This window comes from Natrix helvetica (assembly GCF_964273705.1).
Source record: "Natrix helvetica genome assembly, chromosome: 1".
NCBI classification, from domain to species: domain Eukaryota; kingdom Metazoa; phylum Chordata; class Lepidosauria; order Squamata; family Natricidae; genus Natrix; species Natrix helvetica.
The window spans coordinates 270,435,545-270,448,196 of NC_138548.1; the positions used below are offsets into that span (position 1 = coordinate 270,435,545).

Sequence of the window (12,652 nt, forward strand, 5' to 3'; positions counted from 1 at the left end):
TGTTGAATTGTTCTGTTGAAGTAATAAATAAAGGTTTGAAACTAAAATAAAGTCTAGAGTGGATGACACAGCGAGTTGGATAGAGTTCTTCGCCGATAACTGGGTGGAGCCTGGTGACCAGGGCGTGGCTAAAAGAGCTTATCTGACTCAGTCCAATCAAGAGAGGACAAGGTCAACCCATCCTGGATACTCCTCCCCCACTATGAGAAGAGGTGTATCAGGTAAATACCAATGCCCTGTTTATGTGAAATGGAAAGAAAAACGTTCTACCTTCAGTTCCTTGGTTTATTTGTTTATATGGCTAATGAGTGTTGATCTGCAAAGGAGCTGGTGTCACTATGTCACAGTATTAAGTCCTTTGGAAAGTAAAGTGAATCAGAGACATATGCATGGAAAAGGTTGCAATTAGAATGTTGTAGAACTAAAACACCAACAAAATGGTATTTAGTGGCCTGGAAAGCAGGGACGTTGAGTATACATGAAGCACATTTGGACTGACATATTCATTTTTTGTCAGGTTGGTTTTCACAAACAGTGGATAGACAATATATAAATTAGTATGATCTCTGATAGACTGATCTGTCCTCAAATGGAAATATGACTTGTTATACAATATTTTCCAAACTCAACTTTGAGAATTGAGAATCCCAGGTTCTAAATATTTCTGGAACGGTGGACCAATAATTACTAAGCTACCACAGCCATATGGTAGATTTTTGATGTGGCTCCCTTTTTTTGTCTGGCCTATCTTCACAATCCTTTTTGGTCTGTGGTCAACACGTATATCAGCCATTTCTCTAAAATTCATATAAAATTCATGTTGCCAGGAAAATATTCTCTGTATATCACTTCTACAGCTCCCAAAAAATATACATCCCTTATTTTTTTCCTCTTATCTGGACTTTAGAAAAGCAATAGAAGGTGTTTAGGGAGCAGCGAAAGGAAAGGGATAGCTGATTTGTGTGCATTCTTGTGTCAGAATGTTTCAGAAGAAAATCAAAAGAATCTCTTAGAAAAAATGAAAAATCTTTAAGCATCCTATTGGCAACTAATGTGCAGAACTGTATACTGTAATTCAAACAGTCAGTGACTGAACTACATTGTAGGTCTGAATTTTTATTTCCTGGCTCTTGGGATAAATCCACTTTCATTCAGATTGACAGAGCTATTTCATTATCTTACTGATTTAATTTTTTCTTTCTCCACAGTGAACCAATGGGAAAGAAGCGATCTGGTAAGGCCATTACTTGTACTTTTCTGCTTAATATTTATCTCTTTTCAAACTCTTTTGATCTGTTACAAAATTATTTGAATTTGCCCACATCTATTGGCTTGACTGATCTACATGCTTTTGGAACCATCTCTGAGAAAAACTAAATGAACTCTTCTCAAATTGCCGCTTGAATTGACCTTTTACCTTTTTATTATCCCCATTTTGTTCCACTTTCAGCATGGAAGCTAATGCAAGGCAGAAATGCATATGCCAAAAATAAAAGGTGTCAAGGGATGGGTGTGGAGGAAGGTTTCATCTTTTATCTGCCCTTTTTTTATATCTGTGATGGTCAGTTTGAGATTGTTGGCTTTTGTTCTAGATTTTCAAGTGCAGTTTAAGTTCTTCAGAGAAAAGCTGCAAGTTTATCTCTTACCAAATAGCAGATAGCACAGCATTAAAGAAGATGGGAATAGAATCTTCTTGGTGTGTTTGTAACTATGATTGTCTCTGAATCAGAATTTATACACTCCAAAGATACCTTGACCAGGGGAAATATTAAGAGTTACTGGCAATAGCAAAGGACATGGCTGTTTCAATTGACAGATGTTTCCTTGTGTTTTGGTGAGGCACATAAGAGGTCAATTCCATATATGTGTGTGAGGGGATCTACTTTTGCTTGCATCACATTGTAATGGGCTTCTTTGTGATATCACCACTGAGGTGAGTAAACAGTGGGAAGAGAGTGTACGTGCGTACCATGGAAAGAAGTTTTTAAATGTAGTTCTAGGAAAACGTAGTTAAAGTAGTTCTAGTTGTTTAGCAAAAGTTTAAATTCTGCCTTTCTTTTGGGCCTTTGGTTTTATGTTAAAAACAAACCAAGGTCTTTTTCCCACTGCGCTATTCTGCTTAGGTTAATTGCTTCAGATAAATACAATCTACAGCAATATTCCCCCAACAAGTCCCCCCCTGAGGTTTTCCTCTAATAAACAAAACAATCACTTGCATTTTTTCAAACACACAAACTTTTATGTTTTGGTTTAGGAACTTGGCGATGCCTGGTGGCTCAGCAAATATTTGATGAAATACACATGTGATTATTCTGTAGCATTGTATTTTCCTCCGGGTTTTCTTTCCACAACAAATAATAACATCTGAGTTGCGAAGGCAGAATAGGTTAATTGAGATAGATTACAGACATACCACTTACCTTGGTTTCGTAAAGATTGAGTGAATCTGTCCCATTAAATGTACTCCATTTAAATATATCAACCACACGGGGAGATGTTAGGTAGATCCATTGCAAGCAAGGCCAGGGACTGATTTTTAAATGTTGATCTTTTCCTATGACTCTAATTGTGTCATGGGGCAGGAGTCAGAAAAGATATACACCTCTGCTCTTCAAGAGAAATCAATTGGATACACACACCCCCCCCCCAACCCCACAACTAGCACAATCTTCACTTTCCTGAACAGCAGGTGACAACTGTTTGTTGGCTTTGGCTGATTTTTGTTTTAAAAGCTCATCCTAAAGTCCTAGAAAATTGCCAGATCAACATAATTCAGAGGAGGAAGAGAATATTTAGTTTTTGCATATATAGTCTATTAAGCAGGGATGGGTCTGTAAATATGTGGGTAGAAAATTCCCAGACCATTCCAGACTTGTTGTTTAGATTGGAAAATTATAAAAATAATTCTGAAAAAAGCTAATGGCCAATTGCTTTTCTGCTCTTCCCATAAGAACCACCTGAATATATGCACATAGTCAGCAGGCATTCAACTGAATTGAAGGGACGTCACTTTTCACATTTTCTAAATCTGATTCACCAGACTGTTACATGAGAAAAAATAGAATCAATTATCTATCCATTATAGGGACCTCCAAGAGTAAAAATAATTGAATTTTTTTTCTCTTTATCCCCCAGATCTTTTTTTTCCTTCTGTAAGATTTTCCCAAGTTCATATCTCTTGCTCCTAGATGGATGGGGTTTGCTTTGGCTTTATAAGGATTCATAACTCTGATAATCAGTTCACTGTTGGTAGACGTATCTTCCTTAACTTGAAAGTCCAAATTGACATACAATTAACCTCCCTAATACTCTCCCTTCTCTGAATTTATATTTTCCTGAACCTTCCTCATGGCCATTCTCCATCATTTTTGTTCTTTCATCAGGATTTATCCAGACAACGGCTTCTGTCCTTCCGAGAGGTAGTAACAGCATACTACTTGAGACTTTACTTTCTTTCCTTAACTGCTGAGCAACACTTGCTGCTTCTCTTGGGTATTCTGATCAGTCATGGCTTTGTAGGACCACTGCTTCCTTCTAGGTTGAGCGTGGGACCAAAAAATAATAATTAAAAAATCCACACTCTACGACAGTTACCATAATCAAACACCACCTGCTTGATTTTCGGCTAACTAGGTAGTAGCTGTTCTGCTTTGCTGGTGGCGGCCTCAGTGCTCTGGTGATAATCTGGGAAGAAATTTCATAATGGGTTGAATGAAAATGACTTGGGATATCTGGTGAAAGGTACTATGGTTAAATTGGATTTGGATAAATCACCACTGTTGTTTCTTATGTGTTTATTTTTATACGTACAGTACAGATGAAAATGTCTTAATGCCTAATCACAGGATTGAATTACATGTATTTAACCTGAATAAGCCTATCTCTGATTATTCATAATTTTTATTATTATTATTATTATTATTATTATTATTATTATTATTATTATTATTATTATTATTATTTGCCATTGTCTTTTGAGGTCTCTTGAGGGCATACAATAAATAAATAAACATCAGAATTAAACCTGAATTATTTTAAACAAGAAAAAATGTTTAAAAACCTGTTCTTATGACTCTGGAAAAGGCAACCGAGGGGTGATTTTATTGACTCAATGGGAAGTGCATTCCCAGGAACTGTGGCTGCTGCAAAGGCTTGGCTCTGATTCAGCACGAACCATGCCCCAGCAGCTGCAGGCAAAACCACTCAGAGCATCTCAGTAATTGGGGACCCTATAAAAGGAGATTCTTGCTAACAACTTGGACCCAAATTGTCTTGGGTTTTCACTCAGAAACACCTTGGTAGCTATTGCAGGATTTTTAGTACAATTCTCCCAGAGACCAGCCTGGTCACTGAGTTCTTCACCCACTGGAAGTTTCAAGGAAGGAACTAAGGCAGCCCCATCTATGTAAGCTCCATTACAGTAGTCAAGCCTGAAAGTATTCTGATTCATGCACCACAGTTCTAAGACCATTATCTTCCAGGAAGGAGCTGTAGAGCTGAAGCTAATAAAAGGGCATTTCCACCATGTGAAAATTTAGGGGAGAGTCAGATGAGAAGTGTCCCTAAAGTACAATTGTGATCCTTCAAGGAGGCAGGGGTGTGCGATCTATTTGTAACAGGGAAATCTAGCACCTCCCTGGCATTATGACACTTCATAATGAGCAGCTCCTTATTATCTGGATTCAGCTTCACTTTATTTATTCTTCCACTCATTAACAACTGCAGGCAGGCTCTCAATGGAGCTATGTCATTAGCTGCAGCTATTGCAGAGAAATAGATTTGGATGTGTCATGGACAAACTGATACCAGGCTTCTTCCAGTGGCTTCATCTACATGAATGAAAGACAAGGAGAGATAGCAAGACTCACTGAGGGGTGTGTGTGTGTGTGTGTGTGTGTGTGTGTGTAATAGCTTTTGTTTCAAGGAGTGATTGTCTCTAGGGAATGCCATGTGAAACCTGTGTGAGAGATAGAAACAGAGCAAACCAGCACCTTTTATTTCTTTGATCTCTTGGTTGATCCAAAAGATTAAGTTATGATAGTCAATGACATCAAAGATATTGAGAAGTCAGGAATAATCAATAGAGTTACATTCCTTCAGATAATTCCTAAACAAAGATTGGCCATTGGGCTGACTGGTCAATCTCAACTTGCAATAACTTGTGAATTGATTTGAAGTAGATCAAGATATGGTAATATTCTGTCAGGATTTCCAGAAGATGAGAAATTAGCACTCTGAAATATTTTAATATTTTTAAACTATAGTTCAAACTGGACTATATGTGCCCATTTTTGAGGAGGCATTTTTATCCAGGCGCTTTTATCAGTTGTTTGTTTGAAGGCATTTTACTTTCCCTCAGAGCAAGATTTACAATATTAACTAAAGCATTTCTATTAACTTGTTAGTTGGAAATGTAAATTAGATTGGACAAGGATTATCTATTTTCAGGAGACATCAAAAAATTAATTTAAATAAATTATTACACATGTTAAAAATGTACAGCCTAATAGGTTATAACCAATTAGGTATAGAGCTGCTGCAAATACTAAAAACTTAATGACGTGAAAATCCTCTTCAAAGTATTTTAATGGAATCAAAAATTACTCCCAAATAGTATAAAAATTGTTGTCTTTGAAAGGAATCTTAGGCCTCGGTTCCTGAGCTTTATATCTGTCAGTTTCCATTTGGCTAATGATTTAGTTTTGTCCATCAATAATTTAAAAGTATTTAAAATCTTATTTCTAGAAATAGGTCATTTAAAATCTTGCCTTTAGAAATGCGTCACTGAAGTCTTCTCCAACACTTAATGGTGGTGTCAGTTCTTTTTCCCAATAATGTTCATAAATAAGAAGTATATAAACCTAAATTTACATCTATAAGCCACCTGGAGTCGCCATATAAACTTTCTTAACACATAAAAATAAATAAAATAAAAAGAATGTATTCTTGTACAGATCTGTTGTCCAAAACCCATGCCAAACAATGATGGCAAATGTTTGGGGATGTAGAAGAATGGCCATTTCTTTAAGTAATATGCCTCAATGCAGTGAAGTCAATGGATTGCATAATCAAGAGAATTTCTCCATAAGGTTCTACAGCAAGTCACAGTTTCCCTCAACACTCATTTGGTTTCCAAAGCTTGTTTAATTTGACAGTGTTGGGGAAATCACAGCTTGACTCAAAAGCCCCAAAAGACCTCAACTGTTGCTCTATGTCTAAAATATATCATTTAATTTCATGCATCTTATTCAGTGGTGGGATTCCAAATCTTTTCCTACCGGTTCCATGATAGAGCATTTTACACATGCACGCACGTGCAGAATTCAAAGACTGCCCTCAATGTCGGCGCTGGTAAGCTGAGCTGTTTTTTAGCTCAGCTGAGACGCAGCAATCCACTCAACTGTGTGAATCAGCTGAGCTAAAAAACCAGGGAATATAGGACAGGGAATGATGGGGGCAGGAGGGCGGGGCCAACCAGAGGTGGTATTTGCCGGTTGTCCTTAAAATTTCCCCTACCGGTTCACTTGAACTGGTCCGAACCGGCTGAATACCACCTCTGGTTCTGGTTCTTTATTTTAACTTGTCATGCAATGTTGAGCCTTGGTTTTTGCAACCAATGCCAGATTTATATATCTTCTTCATGTCTAATACTTCTACATTAGTCTTGAGCTTTGGAACTCAGTTTAATGCATTTTGGACAACATGGCTTTTATCTAACCCAGATATTTGTAGAATAATGCTGCTTTCCATATAGCTCTTTGATTAAATTTAGTAACCACTGCAGCCAATCTGGACTCATTTTGCTGCTTCTGAGGAGCCAAAAATAGTGCGTCAATTTAAGAATCTCACACCTATCCCAGAAGATGGCCATTTTTTTCCTGCAAATGTACTTACTGTTCAGTGTGTGGGGATGATTGTCCTGGGCAGAAGAAAAAGCTGCTGAAAATAAACTCGGGAGCTTTTTCCACTCCGTGCTGTTTACTGCGTTGTGATGATGGCTGTAATAGGCAGTTTGGAGGTGCCAGGGCTGCATGTTAAAGCTGCAAATAGCCCCAGGATACTGTGAGTAATTATATAGGGATTTGGGGACAGGAAAAAGACTTTCTTCCCTTTTCCTGCAGTTGTTTGCCTTCTGCTGACTTCATTCTTTAGTTAAACCAGAGGGGCAGTTAGCAACAGACAGGAGATGGACCCTCCAGTCATCATTATTCTGGACATTAGACTTGTCTCTTTGTGGCAGTTTCCTCCATTTATCTTTCAGAGACAGGACACTAATTAGGAGAAACTATGCCTCTGCACTCCTCGCCTTCAGTATCATAGACCAGGAATGGCTAACCTTTTTGTTGTTGGGTGCCAAAAATGTGAGGGTGCACGTGCGATAGCGCAAGTGTGTGCTGGCACCCATAATGCAAAGCGCTGTCCCCACATGTGCATGCGCGCACAGCCCCCCAACCCAACCACGTTTTTCCCCACGCACGCCACACTGCTCGCCTCCAGGCTGAGCTTGGTATTTCCTTCAGGGCACTGGGGGAAGCTGTTTTTGCCCTCCCCAGGCTCCGGGAAAGCCTCCGGAGCCTGGGGAGGGCAAAAAACAGGCCCAACAGGGGAAGTTTGAAAATGATCTGTTTCCAAACTTCCAGTAGGCTCATTGAGCCTGTTTTTTGCCCTTCCCAGGCTCTGGAGGCTTTCCTGAAGCCTGGGGAGGTTGAAAACAGTTTTCCCCGGCCCTCCGGAAGGCTGAAATCAGTTGGCCGGTGCGCACATGTGTGCTGGAGTTGACGACTCATGTGCCTCCATCTGCCACCCGTGGAACGTGGTCATAGACCCATGATAGTAGAATCTCATAGTTTCCATCTTGATGATATCCAGCCTTGTTGGATAATTTCCAACCAACAGGACTCATATCTGGAATACACCTGAGAATATACTGAGCAACCAATAAGAGAAATGATCTCTTATTTTCAAAGCCTACACTTACGTTCCTGGGAAGATGTATTTAACTGTAGATCTTCCCAGGACTGATCATGCCGTCATGTGCAAGTGAGAGTGGTGCAGCCATAATTGTACTGCACAATTAGGCTATTCTTTCTACACAATATTCTTGTCTTTTCTTGCTGCTGGTTTCATAGTGATGTCTCCGATAAATTTTCTTCATAGCATTGATGTGCTTTGCCATATATTAGATTCAAAGCCAATTTATTGCATCAGCTGGAGAATCTGGCTTCATTCCTTTTTCTTATTTGCACAAAAACTATTTCTTTCCTTAGAATAGTATTTTAGATCAGAATCTTTTGTCCCTGACAATCATTCATGGACACTGAAATTTGCAAAGACCTTAAACTTACATAATTTTCTATAGCAAAGCAATGGCAATAGCTTTAGGTTTATATATTGTGCTCCATAGCACTTTACATCGCTCTCTAGGTAGTTGACAATGTAGAAGAATTGTTTTGCATCTTATCTCCAACAATCTGGGTCCTCATTTTACTGACCTTGGAAGGATGGAAGGCTGAGTCAACCTTGACCCTGCCCATCCAGCTCGAACTCCAGGCTACGGGCAGAGTTTGCCTGCAAGTGCAATACTGCACTTTAACCACAGCTCATTCCTATATGTCTTCATTTCACTTATATCATATAATCCTCCAGAAATAGTATATGGTGATGTTCTCACTGAGGGAGAAGCAGCGTTCATACTTCTTCTTTACTGGAAGATGTTACCTGCAGAAGTCCTCCTCAATCCCAAGCTGTTTCCCCAGGAATAATGTATTCCACCTTCATAATTACATACAGATTTTATCAATGTAAGTTAAAATCTGTCTTCATCATTGTTATATCAGTACAGAAGTGCTGCGGATGATATAGTCACTAGAGTGCCCAAACAAAATATGTAAACAGTGCCAACATTTTAAGAGACATACATAGAAATTATTTCTAACCAACAAACTGGGGTTGGCCCGTCCCACTTGCTTCAGCAGAAAAGGCCTACTTTGGATTCCACCTGCCAAAGAAGTTTAGTTGGCAGGGTCCAGGAGAAGAGCCTTCAGCTGTTGTCTCCACCCTTTGGAACATTCTCCCACTGGAGTTGAGGTTGGCTCCCACATTCTTGGCCTTCCAGAAGAGCTTTAAAATCTGGCTCTATTGGATGGTGGGACAATCTATGCTGGGACTGGCAGATGAAGCAGAGAGAAGAATCCTTGCCCTTACATTGTCTATTCTCTTGGTTTTTAGTTTCACATTTAATATTTTCACTGTAACCATTTCATATTTTCTTTGTTTTAACTTTTTTATCATTTTGTAAGCCACCCAAAGTCACTGCAGCAGTGAGATAGGCAGCATGTAAATTTAATATATAAATAAACCTATTCCTCAAGCATGAATAAAGGGCATTTCCTTCCCCTTAAAGCAAGGGCTACTTACTGCTAAAATCAAGCATGTTTAATATTAAATAGGTAGTAAATATACTTCTAAAAGGATCCAAATATTCGGAGTACGCCTTTGTAGTCAGGACAAGGATTGCCTTCAAAAGTATTGTCACACATAACACCCTCATCTGGGAATAAAATCTAGCTGAAATTGGGATTTAACGTTGTGCATAGGATTGGGCTGCCAAGGAATCCATGATCACAGACTTCTGCTTTATTTCACCTGAATTTCTTGCTGTATAAAGGCCCCATTTGACAAGAAAAATACTTGTACAATATCCTCTTACTAATGTAGCTCAGCCAGCTTTTCTCATCTAAAATTGATAATTGGTTACATTATCCTCTGGGTCTCCCCACGGATGGTAGTTAGGTTGACAATTTGGTATGTAAAGGAAGAGCTTTTCTTAGTTATCTTTACTTAGGTATGTCTAGTGTAACAAAGAGAAGGATTAGGGCGACATGGCAGAGGTCTTCCAATATTTCAGGGGCTGTCACAGAAAAGAGGAGATCAACCTATTCTCCAAAGCACATGAGGGCAGGATAAGAAGTAACATATGGTAGATTGTCAGAGAGATCCAATCTAGAATTAAAGATAAATTTCCTGACAGTGAGAACGCTTAATCAGTAGAACATCTTATCTCCAAAAGTTGTGGGTACTCCATCACTGGAGGTTAAGAAGATACCGGATAGCCATTTATTTGGAATGGTATAGGTTCTCCTGCTCAAATGGGGGATTACCGTGTTTCCCCGAAAATAAGACAGGGTCTTATTTTCTTTTGACCCCCGAAATAAGCATTTGGCCTTATTTTTGGGGAGGTCTTCTTATTGTTGAGGTGCAGGAGCCAGCAAATGTGGTCATTTCATGGCTGCTGCTGTGTTTCAACTTTTTCAGGGGGAGCTTATTTTCAGGGGAGAGCTTATTTTAACGTGTGCGCTCAAAGGCCCAATTGGACTTATTATCCGGGGAGGTCTTGTTTTCAGGGAAACAGGGTAGACTAGAAGACCTCCAAGGTCTCTTCCAACTCTGTTATTTTAAGTTCTAAGCTATGCGCTTAATTGGAAAAACTAGCTTCATTTTTAAAGCGTTGTGGTGCTTGTGGCTTTAAACCACATCCTCCGGAAGTACAGATCTCTGCTGTTGCTGGGCCAGATGGAGTGATCACAGGAAATGAAATCAAATAGTTGCATTTAGGATACACAAACCCAATGTAAGGCAAGAGTTACCCTCCTCTCCAATTAATACAGATTTTTCTGTTGAAAATGAGATATCCAAATCAGTTTAACTACATTGGAAATATCCTGTTATTACATACACTTGAAAACTCATTCTATTTTTAAACTCACTTTGATAAAGTCTTCAATTTAGGTAATACGCTTAATGACTTTGGACGTTTTCATTGATTTCTTCCCAGCCTAATTTGTACTCCAACTAATTCAGCAAACCTTTGAGTCAATGGAAGGTTTCAGAAATCAGATTTCTGCTTTTAAGTAAAAAGAAAATCTTCCTTTTTTCCTGCTTATATATCCATTTACAGTATGATATGAGTCAGAGTTAATATCTCAATCTGGTTCTCTAGTTTTTGTTCTGGTTTTATTCATTGTCTTTCTTGATTAATAATGTACTGACTGATGAGCACATTTCCGATTATTAAATCACCGAAACTTGAGGGTGTTCCTGAAGGTCAAGGAGAAAAAGATTTGTGCTGTACTAAATACCCACAATAAGTGGGAAATATCATCAAACCTCAGCACACAACTTCTCCACACTGTAATTATAACTGAAGTTAAGCAGTATTTAGAAATTTTGTGAATTCCACCAAAAGAGATGTCTACTATAATCCAATTAAACTGAGATACACACACACACACACACACACACACACACACACACACACACACAAACCCAGGAATTAATTCTGCAACTGAAAATTTGGGCATTCAGTTAGAAAGGTTTAATTCTGCAACTGAAAACTTGGGCATTCAGTTAGAAAGGTTTACTCACAAATTTCAATTGTTGTCTTGCCTCATCTACTTATATAATCCATACTGGATTCTAAGATGCAAGTTTTCTGGTGTGTGTGTGTATGAAAACATATATATATCTTATATCTCTATATCTATATCTATATCTCTATACCTATCTCTCTATATGTGTGTGTGTGTGTGTGTGTGTGTGTGTGTGTTGTAGATTTTCATGGGTACAGGTATGCAGGTTTTGTATGAGCAAAGCACAAAGCCGAAGGCACCAGCCTGAAAATGGCAAGTGGAACCTCCTCAAAACATCCCAAGATACTCTCAATCTTACACGAGAAAAGACCCGAATATGCCAAAACCTGTGTGTGTGTGTGTGTGTGTGTGTGTGTGTGTGTGTGTAAAATGACTATTTTTTTCAATACATTACATCAATGACCAATTATGCTTTCTTGTTTCCTACAATATAGCTGGAGATTTGTCATCTGCGGATCCCATGGTGCTGGAACAATATGTGGTGGTGGCTGATTACCAGAAGCAAGAGAGCTCTGAAATTAGTTTGTGTGCTGGCCAAGTTGTAGACATAATTGAGAAGAATGAATCTGGTAAGGTATTCATCTGGGATATAGAGGAGTCAGAAAAAACAATTTATAAAAATGGATATCTTGTTTTTTATAACTTCCTAATATACTTTGCCTAAATGTGTTCTAATGAGGTAAAGGTAAAGGTTCACCTCGCACATATGTGGCAGTCATTCCCGACTCTAGGGGGTGGTGCTCATCTCCGTTTCAAAGCCTAAGAGCAAATGCTGTCCAAAGATGTCTCCATGGTCATGTGGCCAGCATGACTAAACGACAAAGGTGCACGGAACACAGTTACCTTCCCACCAAAGGTTGTTCCCATTTTTCTACTTGCATTTTACATGCTTTTGAACTGCTGGATTGGCAGAAGCTGGGACAAGTATCAGGAGCTCACTCCGTTATGCGGCACTAGGGATTCGAACTGCCGAACTGCCGACCTTTCTAATCGATAAGCTCAGCATTTTAGTCACCGAGCCATCGCCTCTAATGAGGTTACATTTAGGCAAAGGGATGGCCTGCATAATAGATTTCATGCTTGAAAGCAACTTAGTAAGATTTTATCTTAGCTCCATTTCACAAACCCCTGTCCAAATTTCTAAATTTGGGGACACCCAAATTCTAGAACCCTAGAAATTTCTATTTTGAAATTTCTATATTAGTTAAACAAAAAGATTTCAT

At 38.8% G+C, this 12,652-nt stretch overlaps 1 protein-coding gene across 13 annotated transcripts in view; it reads left to right on the forward strand.

Annotated features, from left to right (window-relative positions):
* Window positions 1–12,652, forward strand: part of SH3PXD2B (SH3 and PX domains 2B) — a 134,737-nt gene that overhangs the window by 104,541 nt on the left and 17,544 nt on the right. For 12 of the 13 annotated variants that reach the window (XM_081944515.1, XM_081944518.1, XM_081944520.1 and 9 more), the window contains 3 exons: window positions 1,209–1,234; window positions 3,384–3,419; window positions 11,864–11,998. In XM_081944515.1, coding sequence (XP_081800641.1) covers window positions 1,209–1,234; window positions 3,384–3,419; window positions 11,864–11,998 — 197 coding nt within the window. The remainder of the gene's footprint in view (window positions 1–1,208; window positions 1,235–3,383; window positions 3,420–11,863; window positions 11,999–12,652) is intronic. The other variant, XM_081944521.1, reaches the window with a different exon arrangement.